This window comes from Hippocampus zosterae, chromosome 1 (genome assembly GCF_025434085.1).
Source record: "Hippocampus zosterae strain Florida chromosome 1, ASM2543408v3, whole genome shotgun sequence".
Lineage (NCBI taxonomy): Eukaryota > Metazoa > Chordata > Actinopteri > Syngnathiformes > Syngnathidae > Hippocampus > Hippocampus zosterae.
In genome coordinates this window covers 32,388,666-32,412,965 of record NC_067451.1, presented here as the reverse complement: position 1 = coordinate 32,412,965, position 24,300 = coordinate 32,388,666, and the positions used below count along the sequence as shown (strand labels likewise).

Genomic DNA, 24,300 nt, shown 5'->3' with positions numbered 1-24,300 from the left:
ATGTCATATTTAGTTCTCTAGGTGGCACTATATCCCAAATAATCACCAAGATCTTGATCCTCGGACCATTTGAAGCTCTCTGAGTTCAATGCCAGAACTCAGCGAGTTCACTCCTCACTAGCAAGTCCAGGCAGGAGCAAAGAATTTGTGTTTTCCAATGCAGGAATGGAAAGCCATGCCCATCGCCCAAGGGCCCGCCTTCAATTGGACTTTTCCATCATGTCCAATTGAACTTTGCTGTGAGGTTTGGGAGCCAATCGGAGCCAAAGGCATAGGTGCGATTTCTCAGCACAGGATTTTGGGGCGTGTTACGGCTAGTTAATAATCTGTTTGCTTCGCTCGATTCCCGCATATTCTTCCGACCAGCAGATCACCTTGAGTGCGCTACACGACTCTATAGCAGGTAAAATTATTGACTATGTTTAGCTGCATGTGGATCGAAAGTTGTTGTGCAACTTTGTGTGGTTATTGTCACTGCTGCACAATTTAATTCAAACCGGAAGTTCTTTTGTTTGTTTAATGCCTGATGTAACAGGTCTTACTTTTTTCCATCTGTTTTATCTCCATTTCAGATTTTTAACGTGCAAGCGTCAACCTCTATAACACAGTGTATTTGAACGGCAATAGGCTAACATTCGTGTTCTGAAATGCGTGTTGTTCCTTGTCCCCGGGAGAGTTACGTAACTTCAGGGTTCGCTTCAGCACAGGCGTTTTAATGGGATTGGCTTGTGTACCTGTATGGGCATGAAGCGCCGACCACACCCTTTGTGGCGAACACACAATTAGATTACGCGTTTGGTGAGCGATGGTTGAACAATATACAAGCGATTACTTGAAATGTGTGTTATTCTTTTCTTTGTTTTGAAAAAGCTGGCAGAATGTGCGACGCAAACGTCAAAATTGCAGTGAAGGAGTTTGATAAAACTACTCTGCGAAAGACTGAAACAGAAGAGAAGTGCACGCTTCCAACTAAAGCTGGTAGGTGGGTTTTTTTAGGACAATTGGCCATTTGGAAATGATCAACACTTGGCTGCCAAACAATTAGTAGCACCTGCAGGCTTTGGATCAAGTATCAACTGTGTGTTACACGCCCAATTCCTGTTGACTTTTCAGTTTGAGGTGCACTGTGAGTGCCGGAATGAAAGCTGCATTGTACTCAAAATGATAATTGATTAAACGTAGGTTAAAAAGAACAATTTAAAACGGACCCGCATTTCAATATTAATCGTTTGACTCTTGATGGATGTTTATTTTGAACCTCTGGGTTGTCTCCTGTGTGCTATGGATAAGTGCAAATGCCTCTATTTCAACTCTTAACTGTTGGTCTGCATACACAAACATCAGAAAAGTATTTTTCCATATTTAGTTATCTTGGGGCTTTTTTTCCAAAAATGAATTTGAAAAAAAAAATCCCCCAAATAACACACCCCATCAAGACAACTGTACGGTGTGGAGCTTGTTGCAATTGTATTTAAAATGAGGGGGTGGGGGAATCACATGTAGACATTGGTATAAACATCCTTTTCTCAATGCACTTGTTGGGGAATGGTAGTTAACTTTTTCACATTTTTAAAAATATATCCTTTACTTGGAAAAATACACCATAAGTAAAACTAAATACAAAAAACTGAACTCAAACAAAGCAGGGCTACTCAAGAATGTTTGCAGATTTGTCCTGATACCAGTTTACAACAATTTCATGGTGATGTGCTGAAGCTGATCCTGTTGCTAGATGAATCAGCCCCCAGTATGGGGTCACGAGCGCTCTGGTGCAGATTTTCATTCAAGATGTTTTCTCAATTCATCTTTTACTGACTTGTTCCAATCATTGAAAAACATCTCCCTACTATGATGCTGCCACCGCCATGCTTCACTGTAGTGACACCCCCCCCCCCCTTTTTAAATTACAATCATTTAGGAACTGGGATTCATACTGATTAAGAATTCAATCTGTCTCATCAGTACTTGATAATTTTGTCTCAGGTGTCTATGGGCAGACTGCAACGGCAGGCTACAATGTGTGCCTTTTACTAAAGAGTGGCTTCCATTTGGCCAATCCGACAGGCATGCCTTCTTGGTTGATTGCTGTAGATCTAACAGTGATCTTGGTCTCCTCCTTGACTCAGGCCCCTCTATCCCAATTGTTCAATTTGAATGGGTTATCAGTTTCATCCATTGATCCTCTTTTGCTTATCCATGTCTCAGCTTTGTTGAGAAATTGTGTACATAAAGAAGCTAAATTACCTGGAGGTGTGCCGGGTTGTTTGTCTACTAGACCAGAGGTGGGCAAACTACGGCCCGTGGGCCGAATCCGGCCCGTTGGTCTTTTTAATCCGGCCCACCGAAGGTTGGTCCACAATTAAGGTTCGATGTGAATGATTCCATTCTTTTCAATTGGACTTGTAATGACAGGTATTTCACCGCCAGGTGGCGCATTGACTTGAAGTTGCACAACACGGGTGGGTGGGGCAATCTTTTTGACCACCTCGTACCTCTGTATCGCTCTACTTCTACTGGTCTGATCATAACCCATCTAGAGCGATGCACAGGCTAAAATGGGTCATCAACAACACTTTTTTCATTTAAAAAAAGTATATGAAGACCGTACTTTCATGCTTTTGTTCTGTTGATGTTTGATATGGACTGTCAACAAATGCATTTTTTAAAAAAATGCATTCCGTCAAATTTTAAGTCAATGTGGCCCCCCGAGCCAAAAAGTTTGCCCAACCCTGTACTAGACCATATGTACACTTAAATGGCTGGCAAAAGGGTATGCCATGAGCGCACCTCCCCGTCCCCACCCCATTAAAAAAAAAAAAAGCTACGCAAACATGATGCACCTGATCTCAAGTATGAGTTTCATGACAGAGGGTGGCAATACTTATGTTCATGTGATTTCTTAGTTTTGGATTTGTTCATAAATTTGCAAAAATCTAAATGGGAAAAAATTTATGTGGTTTTGTAGATAAAAATATCCAATCACTTTTCAAATTAAGTTGTAACATAAAATGTGGGAAATGCTACTTTGGGGATGAATTGGATCGTATAACTTCCCTCCGCCCGCTGTCTGTGTTTTATCATCAATTCTTTGTTTCTGTTTCTCTTCTGTTTGATGTTTTTGTTTTTTAGAAATTGATGAGGAAAAGAAAATTAACGAACAGGAACGTAAGTAGACCATCGCTTCCTGAAGCTTGACTTCTCCCCTTCTTGTAAATGTCATTCCTTTCCAAATCCTATCTTCATTTGCCAACACAAATTGATCAAACTATTACTGCACTATATCAGCATCTTAAAGCAAGGTCATATATTTTAATTAGAAACAAACAGAATAAGGAATGTTTTGCTTTGTAGAAAGTGCTCTATAAATACAGTTGAGTTGGAGAGTTTAAGATTTTAAATTGGGCCTGACCAATTTAAACAGATCATAGTCACTCTTTGAAAATTGATGGGTGGGGGTGGGGTTCCTCCAGATTTGAGCTGATTGTGGTATTTTGTTTTTTTTAATGGAATATAAACCTCCCCCTCCAAAGAAAATAAATCAAAACAATTGCACATATTTTAAAATGTTTCTTTGTGAAGTAAAATAAATACGACGGGAAGAAGTATTGTGAAACATAAGAATGTTTGGCCTGTAATTCATATGTTAATGGTTGTAAGTTTTAACAGACCCCAAAAAACATTTCTACTATTTGTTTTATTCACTGAAACCAAAAAAAAATAAAAAAATGCACAGGAGTCGGGCCCTAATTTTAACATTGATTGTACAGTATAGGATTCTGCAAGAATATATATTTTGTTGCCTTTAAGTGTTGCCTATTAGAAAATGTTATGGAGAATCGCACAGAAAGTCCACACCGAGATTTAATTTGACACGATATCCCGACAAACTTCAAGTTTAAGTGCAAAAAGGATTTGTAAGGGAAATAAATATTTTGAGAACGGGCATACTTGTCAGTTCCAGGTCCAACTGTGCAAAAGCCAGTTTACACAAGATGATCATTTTCTTTTTCAACAGCTGGCAGAATGGTCAATGAAGAAGTGACCAGATTTAACATGAAAAAGCTCCGTAAGACTAAAACGGAAGAGAGGAACCCACTTCCAACTAAAGAGGGTAAGTAGTAACGTTTGAGTGCAATTCCATTTGCAAGTCGTCAGTAGAGCAACATTTCCTGTCCAACTATATTTAGGTCGCCGTGTCTGTAAATGCACACCCAGTGAGAAAACGATTCTTCCAGTGCACTTTTTGTGAAACTGCTGCAACAACAAACACATGATGACTTACCCAACTGTTTATTGTCAGTCTGGGATGGTCACATCAAAGTACACTTGACTTTATGCTTTTAATTGCTGGGGCCGATGGCGCAATAGGATACAACCCTTTTTTTTTCCTACAACCCTTTTTTTTCCTCCTTGAAGGGAGTGGACGGTGGGAGTGTATTCTAAACATACCTTTTACATGTGCTATGGGCACAATATGAGGCAAATGTATATTTTGTATTGATAGGTTTATTGCCGAGATTGGGGTTGGCAAGGTGTCGGCTGCCAGCCCTTGTCACCATGTATAACCCACCTAAGCGACTGTCAGTATTCTATCAATTCTTTATTTCTGGTTGTCTCCCGTTTGATATTTGTTTCAGAAATTGAAACGGAGAAGAAAATAAACCAAGAAGAACGTAAGTGAATCGCCCCTTTATCCCGCTTGGCTTCATCTTCCATACACTGTCTTCATGTGCCAATATCAGTTGATCAAGACCATTACTGTATTTCTGCCTACTAAAAATCAGGCTGTACATTTCATTGCCATTTTCCGAATGTTTATATCTTGACTTTTATGGTTGTACAATATTGAATCCAAATTTTAGTCGTGACAGACAGTATCCTTAGTGCTGAATTCCACACTCAGAACGTAGCCAAATACAGTACTGTGGATTATTATAGCAAACCAACTCATAAGCAATATAAATCTATTACAACTTTTAAGATTTAAAAAGGAAATTTGAAATTGGGGAACATGAAAAGGAGGATGTAAACAATCACAATGAACCTCTTGTTGATTTCATGCCCGGTTTATCAGTTGTATACACATGCCAATACATAATCGTTGTACTTACTCATAGATTTAAAAATGTAAACCCGATAGAAATTGTTTCACGGAGTTTAGAAATGAACCAGGTACAAAGTTTTGTAGAGTTTAAGAAATATTTTTCAGTTAAATAAATAAATAAAAATAATGGTCGTGTTCTGCAAGAGTACCTTTTTTGTCTTTGATTAGTGGCATTCAGAAAATGGAAAATATCACGATGTGCTTTTAACTAGACAGATCGGTGTCAACACCGGCCTCCTTTCGTTCCATTTCATTTGACGTGTCCTGACAATCTTAAAGTTTATTCATTCATTCATTCATCTTCCGAGACGCTTGATCCTCACTAGGGTCGCGGGGGGTGCTGGAGCCTATCCCAGCTGTCTTCGGGCAGTAGGCGGGGGACACCCTGAATTGGTTGCCAGCCAATCACAGGGCACACGGAGACGAACAACCATCCAAGCTCACACTCACACCTAGGGGCAATTTAGAGTGTTCAATCAGCCTGCCACGCATGATTTTGGAATGTGGGAGGAAACCGGAGCACCCGGAGAAAACCCACACAGGCCCGGGGAGAACATGCAAACTCCACACAGGGAGGCCGGAGCTGGAATCGAACCCGGTACCTCTGCACTGTGAAGCCGACGTGCTAACCACTGGGCTACCGGGCTGCTCTTAAAGTTTAAGAAGTGCAAAAAAAGGACATGCAAGGGAAATGAAATGCTCATACTTTGAAACGGGCGTATTTTGTGCCAAAGCACTTGCGTAGTAGTTTGTAGAAGGCATCAATTTGCACAATAACATGATAAATTTTCTTTTTCAACAGCTGCCAGAATGGTCAACGATGAAGTGACGAGATTTAATATGAACAAGCTGCGGAAGACTAAAACTGATGAGAAGAACCCGCTTCCATCGAACGATGGTATGTCGTAACTTTGGAATACAATTCCATTCGATTTCCTCATGAGTGCGATTTCCCTCCCCCCTCCCCAATCAACTGTCACTATAATACACACCAAACAAGAGAGAACTCTTCCAGGTCACCTATTGTGAAGCAGCATAGTATATGAGGGCCTCATTGTACGCAACGTGAATTTGATGCAGCATATGCCTCTTTCTCCCATTGTTTGTGTAACATCAATTCCTTCTTTCTATTTTCCTCCCTTTGCATTGTTGTTTTTTTTTTATTTTTTAGACATTGTTGCGGAAAAGAAACTGACCAAAGGCGGATGTAAATGAAGTCATTTGCATCGTTACTCAAGCTTGGCTTCTTCTACCCTTCGTCCATATGATCCCGTCCCATCTTCTGCCACCGATGTGCCAATATGAGTTGATTTAAAAAATATATACATATTGGCGTAGTCATGTATTAAATTCATGCCATCTATGTTATTACTTCTGTTTATTTTTTATTTTTTGAAAGAATGTACCGGTAATTTTGAAATGAACCAAATAAAACAAGTTCCGTTTGCAAAGCTCAAGAAAAAAATTAACATTACTATTCATGTAACCCTGCAAAATGTGCTCATACTGTATCGCACCATTCGGAAAAATACTGTTTTTTTTTCTCCCTTTTTTTGTGGCCCACACTCTCCTGACAATTCAACTCCATATCAACACTTTCCCGTTTGCTTTGAATTTAATTTGCCACAGAGTCACAAGTCGTTTTAAGTATAGTAACGGTCTTGGATTGGAGGGGGGGGGGGGTGAAAAGAATATGCAAGTATTATGCAATTATCATTTGGGAACAGACATGCATGCTTTATTGCTGTATGATTAATAGTGCATCGTCCACCTTAACGGCAATGTTAATGTAATGTTTGTCAAGCACCAGTTTACACATTAAAGATGATCATCCATTTTCTATACTCTACTGCTTGACCTTTTACCTATTTGCCTTTGGGTGAAAGACAGGATACCTTCCAGACTGGTTGCCAGGCAATTTTAGAGCGCAGACAGAATACAATCGAATCAATCGATTACGTTCGCATCAATGGCAATCCAGTCAATCAGGCAATCGAACAGATCCGAGCCTGCAGAAGTGATAGGATTTCCTCCAGATGTAATCTCCGCATTGATGAAATGAGTATTGTTTTTCCAGCACAAGGGTAATACTGCAAAATCAATGCAGTGGGGAGCATATTTTAGAAAAACCTGATGAGCTAGTGAGGAGAAATTGCCTAAACTGGTCGAGCGTGTTTTGTTTCATTTGACTGGAAATGATTCCCTTAAGATGGGGCCAGCTGTAATTTTCCAAAACTAACAAACATGATCGCAGTGCAGCAATTATGCTTGAAAGTAGAGGTACGGAGGGACTGAGGAGGATTCTGCCTATATAGAATTAAGAAAGATGAACCTATCAAAACTCATATTTTTGTCACCTGATATATGTGTCCCAAGTATATAAATATAAATAAATTGCTGATTTAATGTTTGTCCAAAAAGTTTTAAATCATTGAAGTTAGTACACATTTCCTAATACACATTCAGTACAATATGAGTATCAATGAGTTCAGGAATTATTTTTCTACACTATGAGAAGAGGCAAGAGTTGTGGTAGGACAACTAGTGACTGCATGCTTCATAACACGACAACGTGCCTGCTCACGATGCCCTGAGCATCAAACAGTTCCTGGCCGAGAAGAACATTGCTGTGCTGGCACCAACTCCATATTCACCCAAGCTGGCTCCACACGTTTTTTCCTCATTCCCAAGCTCAACGGGTCTTCATAAATGGATGGAGAGGGGGGTGTTAGGATGCCCGTCGCAGGTGGGTACCTTTTAGCCCTGTGCTCTGCACACCCCTGCCTCTATACAATGTCATGATTAGCTGTATTTTGGTTGACAAATACATCCCAAATAATGTACAATATCTTAGAATAGTCCAATACAAATGATGATTTCCGTGATGGGCGGCTCGTGGTTGACTGGTTAGTAAGTTGGCCTCACAGTGCCGAGGTGCATGGTTCGATTCCAGCTTTGGCCTTCCTGTGTGGAATTTGCATGTTCTCCCCATGCCTGCGTGTGTTTTCTCCGGGTACTCCGGTTTCCTTCCCCATTCCCAAAACACGCATGGCAGGGTAATGGAACACTCTAAATCAGGGGTGTCAAACTCACGGTGCGGGACACATTTTACTTAATGTTTCACTTGGAGGTCTGTTATGACTGAAACCATGTCAAGAATAACTGTTGTTTCAACTATTGTTTAAATCATGAGGGGTTTGATAACAGGAAAATGCTTACAATCTATCTCTTATTTATTACATATGAGAATTTTAAATGTTGGTCAACATTTTCGAAAGGATCATAGAAGTTGACATGTTTGAGATGCTTTCGCGGGCCACATAAAATGATGTGGCGGGCCAGATCTGGCCCCAGGCTTTGAGTTTGACACCTGTGCTCTAAATAGTCCCTGGGTGTGGGTGTTCACGAGGATGGTTGTTCGTCTCTGTGTGCCTTGCAATTGGCTGACAACAGTTCAGGGTGTGCCCGCCTACTGTCTGAAGACAGCTGGGATAGGCTGCAGCAACCCCCTCCCCCCCTCTCCCTTGTGAGCAGGGGTGTAGTGGGCGTGGTACGCGGGGGTACGCCGTCCACCCACTTCTCCTGAAGCCACATTCAGTTTTTATTTCTGTTTCAGCCCTAATGCGAGTTATGCTTAATAACGTTGGCCTGTGATTATTTTGGAGTAGTAAAACATTAAATTTAACGTTACTTCAACGGGAGTTGTACCCTATGATTGATGTTCTGTATGCATATATAGAACATTCCAGAATCGCGTACAACCCACTTAAAAAATCCACACTACACCACTGCTTGTGAGGATAAGCACATCAGAAAATGGATGGGTGGTTTTGCATGATTACATTATTTATTATTTGTGTGCGTGGGTGTGGGTGTGGGTGTGTTTAAGCTAGAGCGAATGTTTCTAAGGGGAATATTGATTTAATAATTAACAAGTTAAGTTTCGACCTTGGTCAGGGAACAAGTTTGACTCAAGTAAAAGTACCGCCGCAAACTGTGCACTAAACAGCGATTTCTAGTGGCTGTAAAGAATAATAACTGTCTATTCACCGTGGTGATGTCCTTCCAATAGAGGGCGCTCGTTAACAGAGAAGGAAACCTCGTGGGTGGGGTGGAGGGGGGCTCTGTATGCTAACTAAAGTCCATCAACAAGCTAGTTAGCGACGAGCGACATGACTGCAACTATCGAACTCTCACTGGCATTACGATAACATGGACACCAAGTGAGAAGAAGGGAGGGTTTACGCGGTCATTAACGGAGACATTCACCGGCTTGGGATTCACTGGATCATTCATGCAGTCGTTTGTGTTCCGGGGAGTTGTTTGAGCTCCGAGTGGCGGCCGGGCTCTCGTCACGGCTCGCGAGGACGACACGGAACACTCACCGGTAGGGCTGTTTTGCTCATCGCAGATGCTAACCGCGCTAACATCAAACAGACGTTCTCGTGTTTACGAGCTAGTTGTTTTCTGTTATTGCGCTGCAGGAATAATTTATCATTTTATACCAATATTATTCGTAATGTTGCCTTGTTGCGTCTCGAATTTATGAACGAGCAAAAAGTGGTGTGAATATGAATGTCGGTTCGCTGAAATTGGTTTGTAACACATGGCTCGTTTAGAGATGGTCCGTCACACATTGTGAAACAGAAGAGAGGAGTCAATGCGAGTAAAAGTTTTTTCTGCGTTGTAAATAACTGGCCATCCCTTGATTTGTCGTCATGCTAATGTAAGTGCAACTTCCAACAGAGGAGGATGGTGGGTCCGGAAAGCGCCAGCCGGGTCCCCGAGCCTGACAATTGTAGTCCCCCTGGCCTCATGGAGGGCTCCAAGCTTGGGTGCGAGGGGCAAGTGGAGGGAACTCAAGACCTCGCGGGGGTGGAGCTGGAGGAGGTCCGAAAGTTGCAGGAACTCGTTCATAGACTGGAGGTCCAGAATGAGACCCTGCGCAACAGGGGAAGCAAAAACATCATCAACCGAGGAACCAGCAGCGGGAGTAATCTCACATTATCCGTCAATATCAGTGAGAGGTTGAATTGTGCAGCGGGGAGCCTGGGGAGCAGAGACTTGGAGCTGTCACCACAGCTGGAAAACTTCAGCAGTAGCGAAGGCATGTCCCCACTTCCAGGTGCCAACAGGCTGGAGGACGAAGACGATGAAGATGCAGCTGAGGATGTCAGTCCTTGTGGTGGCTTCCTCACATTTGCCTGTAGCGGAGGGCTGAGACAGGGCCAAAGCCAGACACCTGACAGCCCCTCGCAAGAAAGTTATGAGTCTGAGACTTTAGCTGAAAGCGATTCAGGGATGGAACAATCGACTCTTGATGAGGTGGACGTTCTCAATTTGGAAGAGGAGTGTGCCCAAGTCGACGATGAGGACAGTTGGTATGTTTTCTCAACAACTCTACACAGTTTCAACATGTCTAAAATGCATACGCCGGTCTGTTGCATTGTCACATCTTATCATTTGTCTCAAGGCAAAGGTCTCTGCAGTAAAACTAGTCACATGTGCATATTTAGTTGAACCCTTGCAACTGAGTTTCTTCCCATAGGGCAAGTGACTATTGTATCTAATTTAGCATTTTACATAATTCTGAGCCATAAGCAAATGAGCAACACCACAAGTCATCTGACATTTATCAGCAAAGGAAATGTAGCCAGCTGGTGGGAGAGATTTCAGAAACAGTAAGTTGAGTCGACGTGACTACCAAAGGCTGTTTCTTATTGCTCACTCATTTAAAGTTACCTTTAAAAAATGAAAACAATTATGTCCTGACTTAGTACCTGTTTGACAGGTTTTGATGGAGTTTTTTTAGGCCTCCATGACTGAAACCTTATATAGAGGTTGTTTTTTAAAAAATATGTGTTACCCTTTATAGGCAAAGGACCATATTTGGTAATTAAGACAAAATAAGATGCCAACGTATGAACTATGAAGCAATAGCCAAGACTTGTAGATTAGAATCTGTTTTTGTGCATTTTGAAATATTACTTGCTGCTGATGCTTGGCTATGTGCTGTAATTTGTTTCGTAAGAGGGAGCACATAACTCCTACTCTGGCATCCCTTCACTGGCTCCCCATACATTTTAGAGTTATTTTCAAGATCCTCTTATTAGTTTTCAAATCTCTAAATGACCTCGCACCACCTTACCTCTCTGAGCTCATCCGCCACCTACACACCTGCCCGCCACCTCAGGTCTGCGTACCAGACATTATTAGAAGTACCAATAACTAACCGGAGGCTCGGAGGGGATCAAGCCTTTTCCGTTGCTGGTCTCTCTCTCTGGAATGACCTCCCACTGAACATTCGGCAAGTACAGAACTTTGTATGCAGCGATGGCTGTTCGAAAGTGCTCTATAAATACATTTGAATTTAATTGAAATTGAATTGATTGTAGGCCGTATTTTCATTTGCCTATTGTTGGTTTCCAATTGAAACATACTGTACATCATATAATTTCCCAAAGCAGCAATTGGAAAAAAAAAACCCAAGAACAAAAATGCTAAAACCAGCCAATATACTGGCTTCGGTGCCAGACGACCCATTCCCTTCTTATTTCATCATTAGCCAGACCATATGTGTTTGAGAGGTGCATCATAGCCAAAATACTGAGTAATCCTGGTCGGAACATAATCTGATCTGGCCTGGCCAGGCTGCTGCCGCATGGATAAACTGCTTTGGGTGGGATTCCGCAGCATGTGACACAGGGCCCCAACTGTGACCAAACTACTACTGGGAGAGAAACACTGGCGCGAAGTGAAGCTGTCCAAGCTCTGGGGAATGCAGGGGCTGATCATTGCACAGATCTTGCTGAAGTCACGGTTAGCTGTGCAGAATAATTTTATGAAAGGAAGAAGTAGAAGAACAAAATAAAGCATAGGAGCTTCTGGAAAGGCAGCCACACTCGCGGCGCCATCTTGAAGTCAAAATAACACAACACAACACAACACATAAGACACAGAACTCCAAGCCGCGACTCCCAGTTCAACATCCGCATCGGCGTTCTGCGCTGACGCTCCTTTCTTCTCATCGTCGGCTCCTCAAGCCTTACACTGTCCAACAGCACCGATCTCTCAGCTGAACAAAGCAGGCTGTAAATATTTACTTCTTCTGCCAATCAGAGCAGGCGGTTCCCCAAGTAGAAGAAGAAACGTAAGGATCGAGAAGACCGTTAGACCATTGAGGAATAATGATGTTATCTCATCTTGCTCTCAATTGAAGGTGTTCATGGGCCACATTTTCTGTCGGTGATGTCACAGAAAAACATTCCCCCAAAAGGCCATTTTTATGGGCGGGGGGGGGTAATGGGGGGGAACTCAATTTCTCCAGACCCAGCATCCGATTTTCAAAATTGTGGGTGCATTGAACTCGAATTATTCTGCTGTTGTATTATTACTCCTCTGACAGTGCCAATCAAAATGAAATATAATCTCATACTATATATTGGATCTATCAAGCAGATGAGATGTAATGCGTTTCAATTGTAAAAGCAGAAGTGCCACTGAAAACCACAATTTAAACCAGTTCTGAACTTATTTTGGACAAGCAACAATAGTCAAAATCAAATGTAAGCGTGATGCAGGTTAATCCAATACAGTAGTGTTCTCATTGCACAAACAGACCACCACAGAGAGCGGGGTGTGCGACCTGAATATTTCTCCTTTTGTTGTTGCTCATTCCGCTGGGATTTTTTTTTTGCTTTGTGTTTGATCAATTGGAAGACACTTTGCAGTTGATTCTGGTTCTGAACCAGTTGGTCCGCGTCTTTTGTACACACGCCTCAAAGGATCAGCCCACGTAACCGTCTCTTCAAAGAGCGTCTGTCAAGTGCACAATTGTGACATCCAAAAAAAAAACCAAACCAGTTGAGGCACATGATAATCACCCAGAAGCTTGCACGTGGCTTGCTTTTAATGGAGATTTCTCTTTTTTGAAGCAATACCCAGGCCTCAATTAGACATCCTTATTGTCTAATGTAATTCAGATGTGAGACATGCTCAGTATTGCAGCCTCATCTCTATTCCCTCCCCCTCCGCCCACGTTCTTTTTGCTCCGAGTTGTCGCAATGAATTTTCTTTATTGTCGGCAGGTTATATATATCTCCGAAAAAACAAGTATCGGACGCAGGCCCCGAATCTCCCTTGAAGTGGTGCCGGCAGGTTTTGGACAACCCGAGCCCGGAGACAGAGAAGGCATGTCGAACCCTAATCAACCGTTTGGACCAAAGTATGTCTTTCACTTCTTACATTTGATCACGTGCTTTAGTTAGGAGTGGAAAACAATACTCATCTTGTTGTGCGCAAGCCTATTTTAGATATATGTTGGGTGTGTACTCTTGAGGTGGTTAAATGTGTCACCCAACACGCTCCTTTCATAATTTTAGCTTTGCGCGGCGTCTACTTTCAGCCCTCTGCAGAACCCATACAAATAAGAAAAAGGGCTATTCATTGTCGGGCAAAATGACTCCGAATGTTATGCCCTGGGTTGAGTCACTCACTTAGGACCAACTTTCCTTTTAAATGGTAGGGATAGAAGTGAAACAGCACCACGGTTGCTGTTTTGGTGTCAGCAGTAATTCACAGTCTCATTTGAGATGGTACATCCAACTGCGTGTCTGCATTTTTTGTGCTGCATTTCACATAGTGAAAGTAAACGTTGGGGATGTGACCACTTTTATTCGTAAGTGTCTAACCCTGTTAAAGTTGCTTCCTTTCTTCAAATCGTCCAGTTGTGAAAAAGTCACATTTCCCTTCAGAAAAAAAAAAGCTGATTTCAAGTGTGGAGGTTTACTATATGTCGTTAACGCATTTCCCTGCACACTTTAAAGCAGGGGTCACTGACCTTTTTGAGAGGGGGAGCTACTTCATGTGTACCGATTGTGTGAAGGGTTACCAAATTGATACACGTTTGAAATGACATATTTGTCCAGATTACCTTTAATAATATGAGAATGTGCTATTTTTAAAATTTGACGATTTAAATTTTCAGCCTCTGACCATGTTAAAGATGTCACACAATACTGCTGGTGTTTGCATTTTGAAATCATAATTTTTACTCGCAAATTGCAATTTCGTAGCATGGCAGGCCTCGCATGTGGTCCACACGGGCTACCTGGTGACTGCTGGTTTATAGACTATCTTGTCTGGAGATTGCAATTTTGGCCTTGGGGTCTTAAACTGTTTACTCCTTCTAGACCCCGAGCCCACTCCTAAAATATACAGAGTAAGGTTAGAAGCTCCATAATTTTACCTACAGTACCTAATCTCTTCCCCTGCGGCTGAGTTGAAACACCAAACCGTCCTCATTCTACAACTTTTGTTAGTTTAAAACCCTTGCGTAACATCAAGTTATCCATTACACTTGTCCCACCTGTACTTTTCTTTGTCGTCCACAATGTCATTCTATCTGTCATTTCCTGTTGCCCCGCAGCATCCCGCTGGAGGAACATGTACAGCAGCCCGTCGACAGAGGCAGGCTCAGGCCCGATTTCTCCTGGGTACCACAAATCAACTAACAAATCTCTACTAACCTGTGGCAATTCAGGTATGGCATGACATTAACACGCTGTGCTCCTCACAACACCACCGGTGGGGCTGGTGTCCGTTTTTGCTGAGAAGTAGGTCACTTGTCATGTGTGCACTAATGTGTCAATAATTGGTCCACTCGAGGGCTTTTTTTTTTACTGGGTCAGCTATAAATCACATATGCTTGAAATTATTGCTAATCTTTTTCAATGTCATAGTACCCAGGGAATCAGTGGTTGCTGTTATGATGTCAAAATTACAGAAAATATTTAACATTAATACCATGAGAGAAGGCGGGCCGACTCGTCGGACCTCTTTAGTCAGTTTGTTAAGATGTTGGTCAAATTATAATTAGTTAATTATGATATATTTATGTATATTGAAATGGTTTCAGCGTCATAACTGTTGCATATTAAATTGCTCATGAGGATTTCAGGGAGTTTCTGAAGGAACATTTTTACGTTGTTAACAGTTAGACTTCAAACCCTCTTATCCTTAATGACAATAGGTAGCGGTAATAGCATATAAGATGCATCTTATCAACTGAAAGACATATGAGTTTACTAATGTAAAGTATGTTATTCCCGCAAAAACAAAATGATGGCGCAACACTGGCAGTCGGCATCTTCACTCTTTGCCCTTTCATGACAAATGACACCAAGGGGTGAGAATGAAATGCACAGCGTCTCACAAACCCTTTAAATCACGCACATGGCGAGAGTTCTCAAACAGGTCTGTCAGCAAGGGGAACAAAAACAGAAGTTGAAAAGTTAACACAATAAAGTAACAGCTGCCAATGAGGTCCGAGCCAAGAAACAAAAAACAAGAACAACAGCCATCGTCACTCACACGCTGCGCAGCAATAATTGTGGCTGGCAAAATGGTCGACAATCCCACAGTGTAAATTAGAGTAACTGCAGTCTAGACTTCTGGCACGATGATGAGCTGTCTTTTAATTAAAGTCAGAATAAGGTAAGATAACCTCTATGGAAGATGGTTAATAGTTTTAAGTAAGTGTGATTTATACTTGGACGGCTAAACACTCTTTTCAAGGTCTTTAAACGGTGTTAACATCAATGAAATGTGCCTAACTCATCTGACTTGATGGGTGTTCCGTTTTCTCATGTTGCTAATGTAATCATCAAAGCCTGTAAGTAACCGTTTTTGCAAGGCTTATGGTGTGGTGCTCCAACACAATCCCAAACCTGTGATCCGCAAAGTTGTTCCTGTTTTGTCTTATTTCAAATTAGAGGCCTCTCCTTTTGCATTTTGTACAAAGACCTTATATCAGGGGTGCCCATTACGTCGATCCTGATCAACCGGTAGATCTAGGACAGTTCCCAAGTGTATCCGAGGGATGTAGAGGAGAAGGAAAAAAACCCAACCATTTGTGTGTCTTTGAACATGTTAGTAATATATTTTTTGTGTTAATGTACACTGCACCTTAATCATCCCATCAGGTTCATTTTCACGAAAAAATATTTTAAAAAATAATAAATAACGCAGGTTAAATCTTTAACCGACGGTGGCGCATGATCTACGTCACCGGACGTTGTTAGTGCTCAGCAGTCTGCAATTGCAGCTTGTGATCAGAGCTGTTGCGCTTTGTCGTTTATCGTCATTATTCTCATTCAGAGTTTGATTCGTGTACAATTCACCGAGAGGGCACGGGCAAAGAATAGGAATCGAGATGGCCCAGGAAAGCACTTTAAAAAGTGTGAGCTAGCTAGATGGTTAATAGGCTGCAAAAGTGCATCGCATGCCTCCGCATCAGGATGTTTCTCATCATGGCGTGCGTACGTGTTCGCACGCGCGTGTGTGTGCACGCGCGCGGTAAGGGGTGATCCCGGGAGGTTGGTTGATTGAAAAGTCGATCTGGGGTCCAAAAAGTTTGGGCACCACTGACTTATATCATGCTAAATACTTGCTTGCCGGGGAAAAAGCATCAAATCAATATTTTATTCGAGTTGGTGTTTTAACGAGCTGGCTTTCCAGCTCCTTCCTATTGTCTTTGTCAGTCATCACTTATGAATAGTAAAATGAACCTCATCAATCAGCGTCTGTCATAAATAGTTTGGCAAATCCGAAAGGAAGTGAATATTTTGTGATCCAATCGGTTGGGGCAGGGCTGATGATGACCTTAAGTTGTCATTACCCTGTTACTTTGTGAAAATGTCCCATCAGACTCATGAAGGGCTTCATGGTACTCAACCTGAAACGTGTTTTTATTTTCCTAGTCTTAATGATGGACATCGGTTTATGAAGTCAACCACTTTCAGTCCCAGGAAGCTGGGCAAACTTCGATTCGTTCGGATTTAGAATCCGCCTTTCCTCATGGGAAAATTGGTGTGATCATCAACGCACCATTAATTGCACCCAATCTTTTCTTGGTTTTGTCCAACAAGTTAAAAAAAAACTATTGAAATCGTATACAGTCAACATTTTCTACAAGGGTTTTTTTTCTGGGGTAGGAAAACAAAACCAAATATTATGAAGCATGTCATGACGAAATCCAACATGTTTGTTTTAATACTGTACATCATTCCACCTGACAGGTGTCTCAGGTGTGCCCTCGGCCCTGAGCTCTCAGTCTTCTATAGACAGCGAGCTCAGTACTTCGGATGACTCCATCTCCATGGGCTACAAGCTGCAGGATCTTACTGATGTTCAGATCATGGCTCGCCTACAAGAAGAGAGTGAGTAAAGATTAGAGTTTGTGCAGAGGTGCCACAAAATTCCCAAATCAGAAAACCGGACAGAAATGTAAGAAGACACCCTGCCCCGACTGTGTGCGCTTTCACCTCATGTCAAACGAAACAAAGTTGCATTCAACGTGACACGGCAGGAGAAGTGTCAGGTGTTAGGCTTCACACCTCACACCCTGCCACTGCGGAATTCCCTCACACACACACACACACACACACACACACACACACACACATTCCTGTAAGACTATATTTGTGAGGTCCGGGTAACTCCAGATAGGGAGTGAGGACCACCCTTTCTGATAGGTTTAGAGAGGAACTAGTCTTAGATTTGTACACTAGATGTCACCCCAACTACTTTCCCCACTTCAACTTCTTTAAAAAACAGAGCAATAAAAAGTAGACTTGAAACTGAAATCATAGCAGGAGTGAGGACTCTGAATGGGCACATTCAAAGTCCTCACTCCTGTTGTGACTTTGGTTAAAATATCTTATCTTTTTTGGTTTTGTTGCAGTTAAGCATACAAATCAACTTTTGGTATGGCCTTCAGAGTTTTTCCTCTCTTATTAACCTGCAATTACACAGCAGACATTTTGTATTTTAATTTTAAAAAGTGTGAGTAGTCTGTTTTATGAATAATTTGATAGTTTCAACTTAAGATAAGCAGAGTTCCACATTTATACATTATATATATCAATCACAACTTGAACCGATTGATTGCTGTACAATTACTACTACAATAAAAGTGACCCATGCTTTGGCCAATTAATTTACGGAACTAAATCAAATATATTGTAAAACTTTATAAGTACATGTCAACATTAAATCTCACCTCAAGAAGAACATTTTTAACAACACTGCTCAGGAAGAGTAGAAAAGAATTGAAAAAAAATACTCCAGCAAGAAAATTTAAATTTAAAAATGAAGAACTCGAGAAGCAGATCTTTTCTTGAAGTTCTTTACGTCTTTACAGGTTCTTTGAGCCAAGGCCTGCGGCTCTTTCATTTTGCAGTCAGTGCATTGTTCTTGCTTGACACCCTTTTATAAGTCTCCCCAGGTGTTTTTCCACAGCAGCCTTTTCTTCTTCATTCCATGGTCTCCTCAAATTTGCTCTGGGAGACCCTAAATATGATGACAATTGCAATTTAATGATACTCACAAAGACCACCTTGTGATAGCTTTACAATGTGGATTTTATACGTAAAAAAAATAAAAGTACTTGTCTTTTTCTCCAATTTAGATTTTGCCTGCTCTTTGGGTGTAAGGTTTTTTCCATCCATCCATCATCTACCGCTTATCCGGGGCCGGGTCGCGGGGGCAACAGCTTTAGCAGGGAAGCCCAGACTTCCCTCTCCCTAGCTACTTCTTCCAGCTCTCCCCGGGGGATCCCGAGTCGTTCCCAGGCAAGCTGGGTGACAGTCTCTCCAGCGTGTCCTGGGTCTCCTCCCGGTGGGACATGACCGGTACACCTAACCGGGGAGGCGCTCAGGAGGCATCCGAATCAGATGCCCAAGCCACCTCATCTGGCTCCTCTCGATGTGGAGGAGAGGCGGCTCGACTCTGAGCCCCTCCCGGATGACTGAGCTTCTCACCTTATCTCTAAGGGAGAGCCCGGACACCCTGCGGAGAAAACTCATTTCAGCCGCTTGTATCCGGGATCTCGTTCTTTCGGTCACGACCCATAGCTCGTGACCATAGGTGAGGGTTGGGATGTAGATCGACCGGTAAATTGAGAGCTTCGCCCTTTGGCTCAGCTCCTTCTTCACCACGACAGACCGATACAACGTCCGCATCACAGCAGACGCTGCACCGATCCGCCTGTCGATCTCCCGCTCCCTCCTACCCCCACTCGTGAACAAGACCCCAAGATACTTGAACTCCTCCACTTGGGGTAAGATCTCCTCCCCGACCCGGAGGGGGCACTCCACCCTATTCCGACCGAGGACCATGGTTTCAGATTTGGAGGTGCTGATTTCCATCCCAACCGCTTCACACTCGGCTGCGAAACGCTCCAGTGAGAGTTGGAGAGCCCCGTTTGAAGGAGCCAACAGCACCACATCATCTGCAAAAAGCAGGGATGTAATACTGAGGCCCCCAAAACTGACCCCCTCAACGCTTCGGCTGCGCCTAGAAATTCTGTCCATAAAGGTTATGAACAGAATCGGCGACAAAGGGCAGCCCTGGCGGAGTCCTACCCCCACTGGAAACGATTCCGACTTACTACTGGCAATGCGAACCAAACTCTGTCATCGGTGGTATAGTGACCGAACAGCCCGTATCAGGGGGTTCGGTACCCCATACCCACGAAGCACCCCCCACAGAACTCCCCGAGGGACACGGTCAAACGCCTTCTCCAAGTCCACAAAACACATGTAGACTGGTTGGGCGAATTCCCACATACCCTCAAGGACCCTGCTAAGGGTGTAGAGCTGGTCCACTGTTCCACGGCCGGGACGAAAACCACACTGCTCCTCCTCAATTGGAGGCTCGACTTCCTGACGGACCCTCCTCTCCAGCACCCCTGAATAGACCTTACCAGGGAGGCTGAGGAGTGTGATCCCTCTGTAGTTGGAACACACCCTCCGGTCCCCCTTTTTAAAAAGAGGGACTACCACCCCGGTCTGCCAATCCAGAGGCACTCTCCCTGTTGACCACGCGATGTTGCAGAGGCGTGTCAACCAGGACAGCCCCACAACATCCAGAGCCTTGAGGAACTCCGGGCGGATCTCATCCACCCCTGGGGCCTTGCCACCGAGGAGCTTTTTAACCACATCGGTGACTTCAACCACAGAGATAGGAGAGCCCACCTCAGAGTCCCCAGGCTCCGCTTCCTCCAAGGAAGGCGTGTTGGTGGAGTTGAGGTCTTCGAAGTACTCTGCCCACCGGTTCACAACGTCCCGAGTCGAAGTCAGCAGCGCCCCATCCCCACTGTACACAGTGTTAGTGGTGCACTGCTTCCCCCTCCTGAGACGTTGGATGGTGGACCAGAATTTCCTCGAAGCCGTCCGGAAGTCCGCTTCCATGGCCTCACCGAACTCTTCCCACGCTCGGGTTTTTGCCTCGGCGACCACCGAAGCCGCGGTCCGCTTGGCCAGTCGATACCCGTCAGCTGCCTCTGGGGTCCCACATGCCATAAAGGCTCGATAGGACTCCTTCTTCAGCTTGACGGCATCCCTTACTGCTGGTGTCCACCAGCGAGTACGGGGATTGCCGCCACGACAGGCACCAACCACCTTACGGCCACAACTCAGATTGGCCGCCTCAACAATAGAGGCACGGAACATGGTCCACTTGGACTCAATGTCCCCCGTCTCCCCCGGAACATGGGAAAAGCTCTGTCGGAGGTGGGAGTTGAAACTCCTTCTGACAGGGGATTCCGCCAGACGCTCCCAACAAACCCTCACTATACGTTTGGGTCTGCCAGGACGGACCGGCATCTTCCCCCACCATCGGAGCCTACTCACCACCAGGTGGTGATCAGTTGACAGCTCCGCCCCTCTCTTCACCCGAGTGTCCAGAACATGCGGCCGCAAATCCGATGATACAACTACAAAGTCGATCATCGAACTGCGGCCTAGGGTGTCCTGGTGCCAAGTGCACATATGGACACCCTTATGTTTGAACAAGGTGTTCGTTATGGACAATCCGTGACGAGCACAGAAGTCCAATAACAAAACACCATTCGGTTTTGATCGGGGGGGCCGTTCCTCCCAATAACGCCCCTCCAGGTATCACTGTCATTGCCCACGTGAGCATTGAAGTCCCCCAGCAGAACAATGGAGTCCCCAGCAGGAGTACTCTCCAGCACACCCTCCAAGGACTCCAAAAAGGGTGGGTATGCTGAGCTGCTGTTTGGTGCATATGCACAAACAACAGTCAGGACCCGTCCACCCACCCAAAGGCGGAGGGAGGCAACCCTCTCGTCTACCGGTGTGAACCCCAATGTACAGGCACTGAGCCGGGGGGCAATGAGTATGCCCACACCTGCTCTGCGCCTCTCACCGTGAGCAACTCCAGAGTGGAAGAGAGTCCAACCCCTCTCGAGAGAACTGGTACCAGAACCCAGGCTGTGTGTGGAGGCAAGTCCGACTATATCCAGTCGGAAATTCTCTGCCTCACACACCAGCTCGGGCTCCTTCCCTGCCAGAGAGGTGACATTCCATGTCCCAAGAGCTAGCTTGTGCAGCCAAGGATCGGACCGCCAGGGTCCCCGCCTGGACTCAAATCTGCAATGAAATGGGACATCCCTGATTTGACACTCATTGTCAAATATGTTGCATGCATTTTAACTGGTTAAATTATGAAAAAAGAGTTATAGTTCCTCATCCAAAGCTTACCATCCAATTCAGTCTTCCCTCTTTTGGAGAGATGCTTTTCCCCTTTTGGGGCTAAAGGTCGATACCACCACATGAAAAGGAGAACAAAGTGACACATTTTACTAAATCAGTGTTGAACAAAAATATGCTATCAAGGCATTCATTTAGTAACCCAATTCCAGTGAAATTGGGACATTATGCTCATCAATCAAAACAGAATACAATGATTTGCAAATCATGTCCAACCTATATTTAAGTGAAGCATTACAAAGACAAGACAACATTCAATGTTCAAATTGGTACATTTAATTTTTTCCAATAATATTTAACTTAGAATTTAATGGCTGTAATGCGTTCCATAAAAGATGGAACAGCTAGCAAAAAAAATAATGTTGAGTAATGCTCATCAAACCCCTGTTTGTCACATCCCACCGGTGAACAGGCTAACTGTGAATGGGTGGGTGCCATGATTGGGTCAAAAAGTAGCTATCCTGAATTCACAAGCAAAGATTGGGTGAGGGTCACCACAAGTTGAATCGTTGAAGGACAGAGTTTCACAACGTATAATTGCAAGGAATTGAGGGATTACGTCATCTTTGGTCCATAATATCAAAAGGTTCAGAGAATCTGGACCAATCAGTGCATGTAAGCGGCAAGGCCAAAAACAGCTAACATTCAAAGGCCATGACCTTCGACCTATCAGAGAGCACTGCATCCAAAACCACCTTGTCCCAGCTTGTTTGGAACGTGTTGCAGCCATCAATTCCAACATAGTAGTGTAGCCAATTAAATAGAGGTTGAACATGACATGCAAATCATTGTATTATGTATTAAATACAAGTTCGTGCTTCCATTAAGAATAGAGAAGATTTACTGGGCAACATATAACATTTGAAAGGTATGTTACAAGAACATCTTGTATGATTTCATGCTAGTCAGTGTGAACCAACCGACATAATTAAATTTTGTTAGACCAATGCAAATATTTGGCAGAAATAATACTGATTCCTGATTCAAAATAACCATCATCCATAAATTATCTTCCCCCTTCAAGTGCATTCCAGTGGCAGCCAGTGAACGACCCTGGTCTCTATTGAACGCGAATAGCAGGGGTTTCGAAAAACAACTTATATTGATAGATTACATTGTCCAGTGTGGGCAATGCATTTGATAAATGAAATGGTAAGAACATGAATCTAAATACAAAAATACCCAAAACAATGCTGTAATCGATCGTGTAATATTGTACAGTAGAAATTTTTGTTGTATGTCATTTCATAGTGCTTTAGGTGCTAGAGTGAATTTACGCCGCATTATTTCCAAGAAACATTTGATTTATAACGGCTAAAAATACACAAGGATTAAATATAATTTATATATGTTCCTCATACTGCGTGACAACTGACCGGAACAAAATATGGAGAAATTAAAACTCTTGACATGTCCATTCATCCGTTCTGCCCCCCCGCACCCCAAAAGCCGACTGCCCCCATGTCGAGCGTTGCCACGTACAAAGTTACACCAGTGTAGCCCCTGAAAACAGCTTAAAACGGAGCAAATGTAACCCTGCTCAGGAGGTGGTTTAAACATTTACTCTGGAGTAAATGCTAGTATGCGGGGCAGCACCGATATAAAATGGGACTTGTGAACGCTACAGGAGTAGACTTGCTACGCGTGAAAAGAGTTGATTACATACGGGTAGAATGTGTTGCTTTCGTGCTCGTTTGTACTTCTGTCATCTTTCCTTTTGTAGGAGACTGGACCGTCTCAGAGTTGATTGTGTAGTTTGTTCCTTTGTTATGTGTTCACAAACCCCCCCACAGATTTTGTGATTCCTTATGTTTCCTTTCCAATTGCCTTGCCATCTTTAAATTTGATTGGCCACAGTAGAAGCAATAATGACTTCTGTGCCAAACTCGTTTGCCTTCCCTTTTTGTAAATGCTTTTATGGTTAAAGAAGGATCTTCTTTGCTCATCTTTTGTTTTTACATAGGTTAATGGGTTACCTTCTTTACGAATTGCAGACATGACTGTGCTCCTCTGCTTCATATGTCTGATGACTTGTAGAGTCTTCACTGGATGTATCATAAGAGAACAATTTTTCTACCTTTGGATGGAATATCTCCTCGTCATCACTCGACTCAGAGGATGTCTTAGTTGGTTTGTATTCCTCATCTGATCCAAAAAGACTTGAGTCAGAATAATCACCATCTTCAGTGGGATTGTCCATCTGTTATTAAAAAAAAAAAAAAAGATCAGAAAATACCATTGCAATTAATGATGTTAGAGAATAGTACTGATAATTCAGGCTTACATGACAAGATAGTTCTGTGGGATAAAATATTAATCGAACACATTAACATGGCAAAACAGAAATACCTTATAGAAATAACTTATTTTGTTTAATATGGGCAAATAAAGCATTTGAAACTGACCGGATAATCAATTAGAAGTCGACTTATTATAATTTTTAAAAATGTCTATATCACTCATTTCCAGTGCTTGGCAAAGATAGGTACGTGCCGAAACCAAATAATGGTATCAGGCTGATACCGGCATTATTTTAAGGTTATCGTGGAGGCTGCCAATACCAGCAATCGATATTTCAGAAAATTAAAAACTTAATAAATGTAAATTTAATACTGTACTAGT

General features: G+C 43.1%; 2 protein-coding genes across 4 annotated transcripts in view; both read left to right on the top strand.

The window, feature by feature from the left end:
- Positions 1-227: 227 nt before the first annotated feature.
- On the top strand, positions 228-6,944 carry tmsb1 (thymosin beta 1). Its single transcript, XM_052060963.1, has 7 exons — positions 228-403; positions 871-978; positions 3,130-3,165; positions 4,016-4,111; positions 4,638-4,673; positions 5,907-6,002; positions 6,276-6,944. Exons 2-7 carry the CDS (start codon positions 879-881, stop codon positions 6,317-6,319), a joined length of 408 nt encoding a protein of 135 aa, XP_051916923.1. The 5' UTR covers positions 228-403; positions 871-878; the 3' UTR covers positions 6,320-6,944.
- Positions 6,945-9,218: 2,274 nt separating this feature from the next.
- Positions 9,219-24,300, top strand: part of zgc:66447 (SLAIN motif-containing protein-like) — a 30,352-nt gene continuing 15,270 nt past the window's right edge. The window contains exons 1-5 of one of the 3 annotated variants that reach the window (XM_052059555.1): positions 9,219-9,491; positions 9,851-10,485; positions 13,192-13,328; positions 14,532-14,645; positions 17,182-17,322. In XM_052059555.1, coding sequence (XP_051915515.1) covers positions 9,857-10,485; positions 13,192-13,328; positions 14,532-14,645; positions 17,182-17,322 — 1,021 coding nt within the window. In that variant the 5' untranslated portion in view covers positions 9,219-9,491; positions 9,851-9,856. The remainder of the gene's footprint in view (positions 9,492-9,850; positions 10,486-13,191; positions 13,329-14,531; positions 14,646-17,181; positions 17,323-24,300) is intronic. The other 2 variants (XM_052059546.1, XM_052059566.1) reach the window with 2 other exon arrangements.

What these genes read in the sequence shown, in the direction of transcription:
- tmsb1 (XM_052060963.1), top strand. Translation starts at nt 879, where the DNA reads ATGTGCGACGCAAACGTCAAAATTGCAGTGAAGGAGTTTGATAAAACT. An exon ending in CCCACTTCCAACTAAAGAGG is followed by an intron (nt 4,112 to 4,637) that starts GTAAGTAGTAAC and finishes TATTTGTTTCAG; the next exon opens with AAATTGAAACGGAGAAGAAA. An exon ending in GAAAATAAACCAAGAAGAAC is followed by an intron (nt 4,674 to 5,906) that starts GTAAGTGAATCG and finishes CTTTTTCAACAG; the next exon opens with CTGCCAGAATGGTCAACGAT.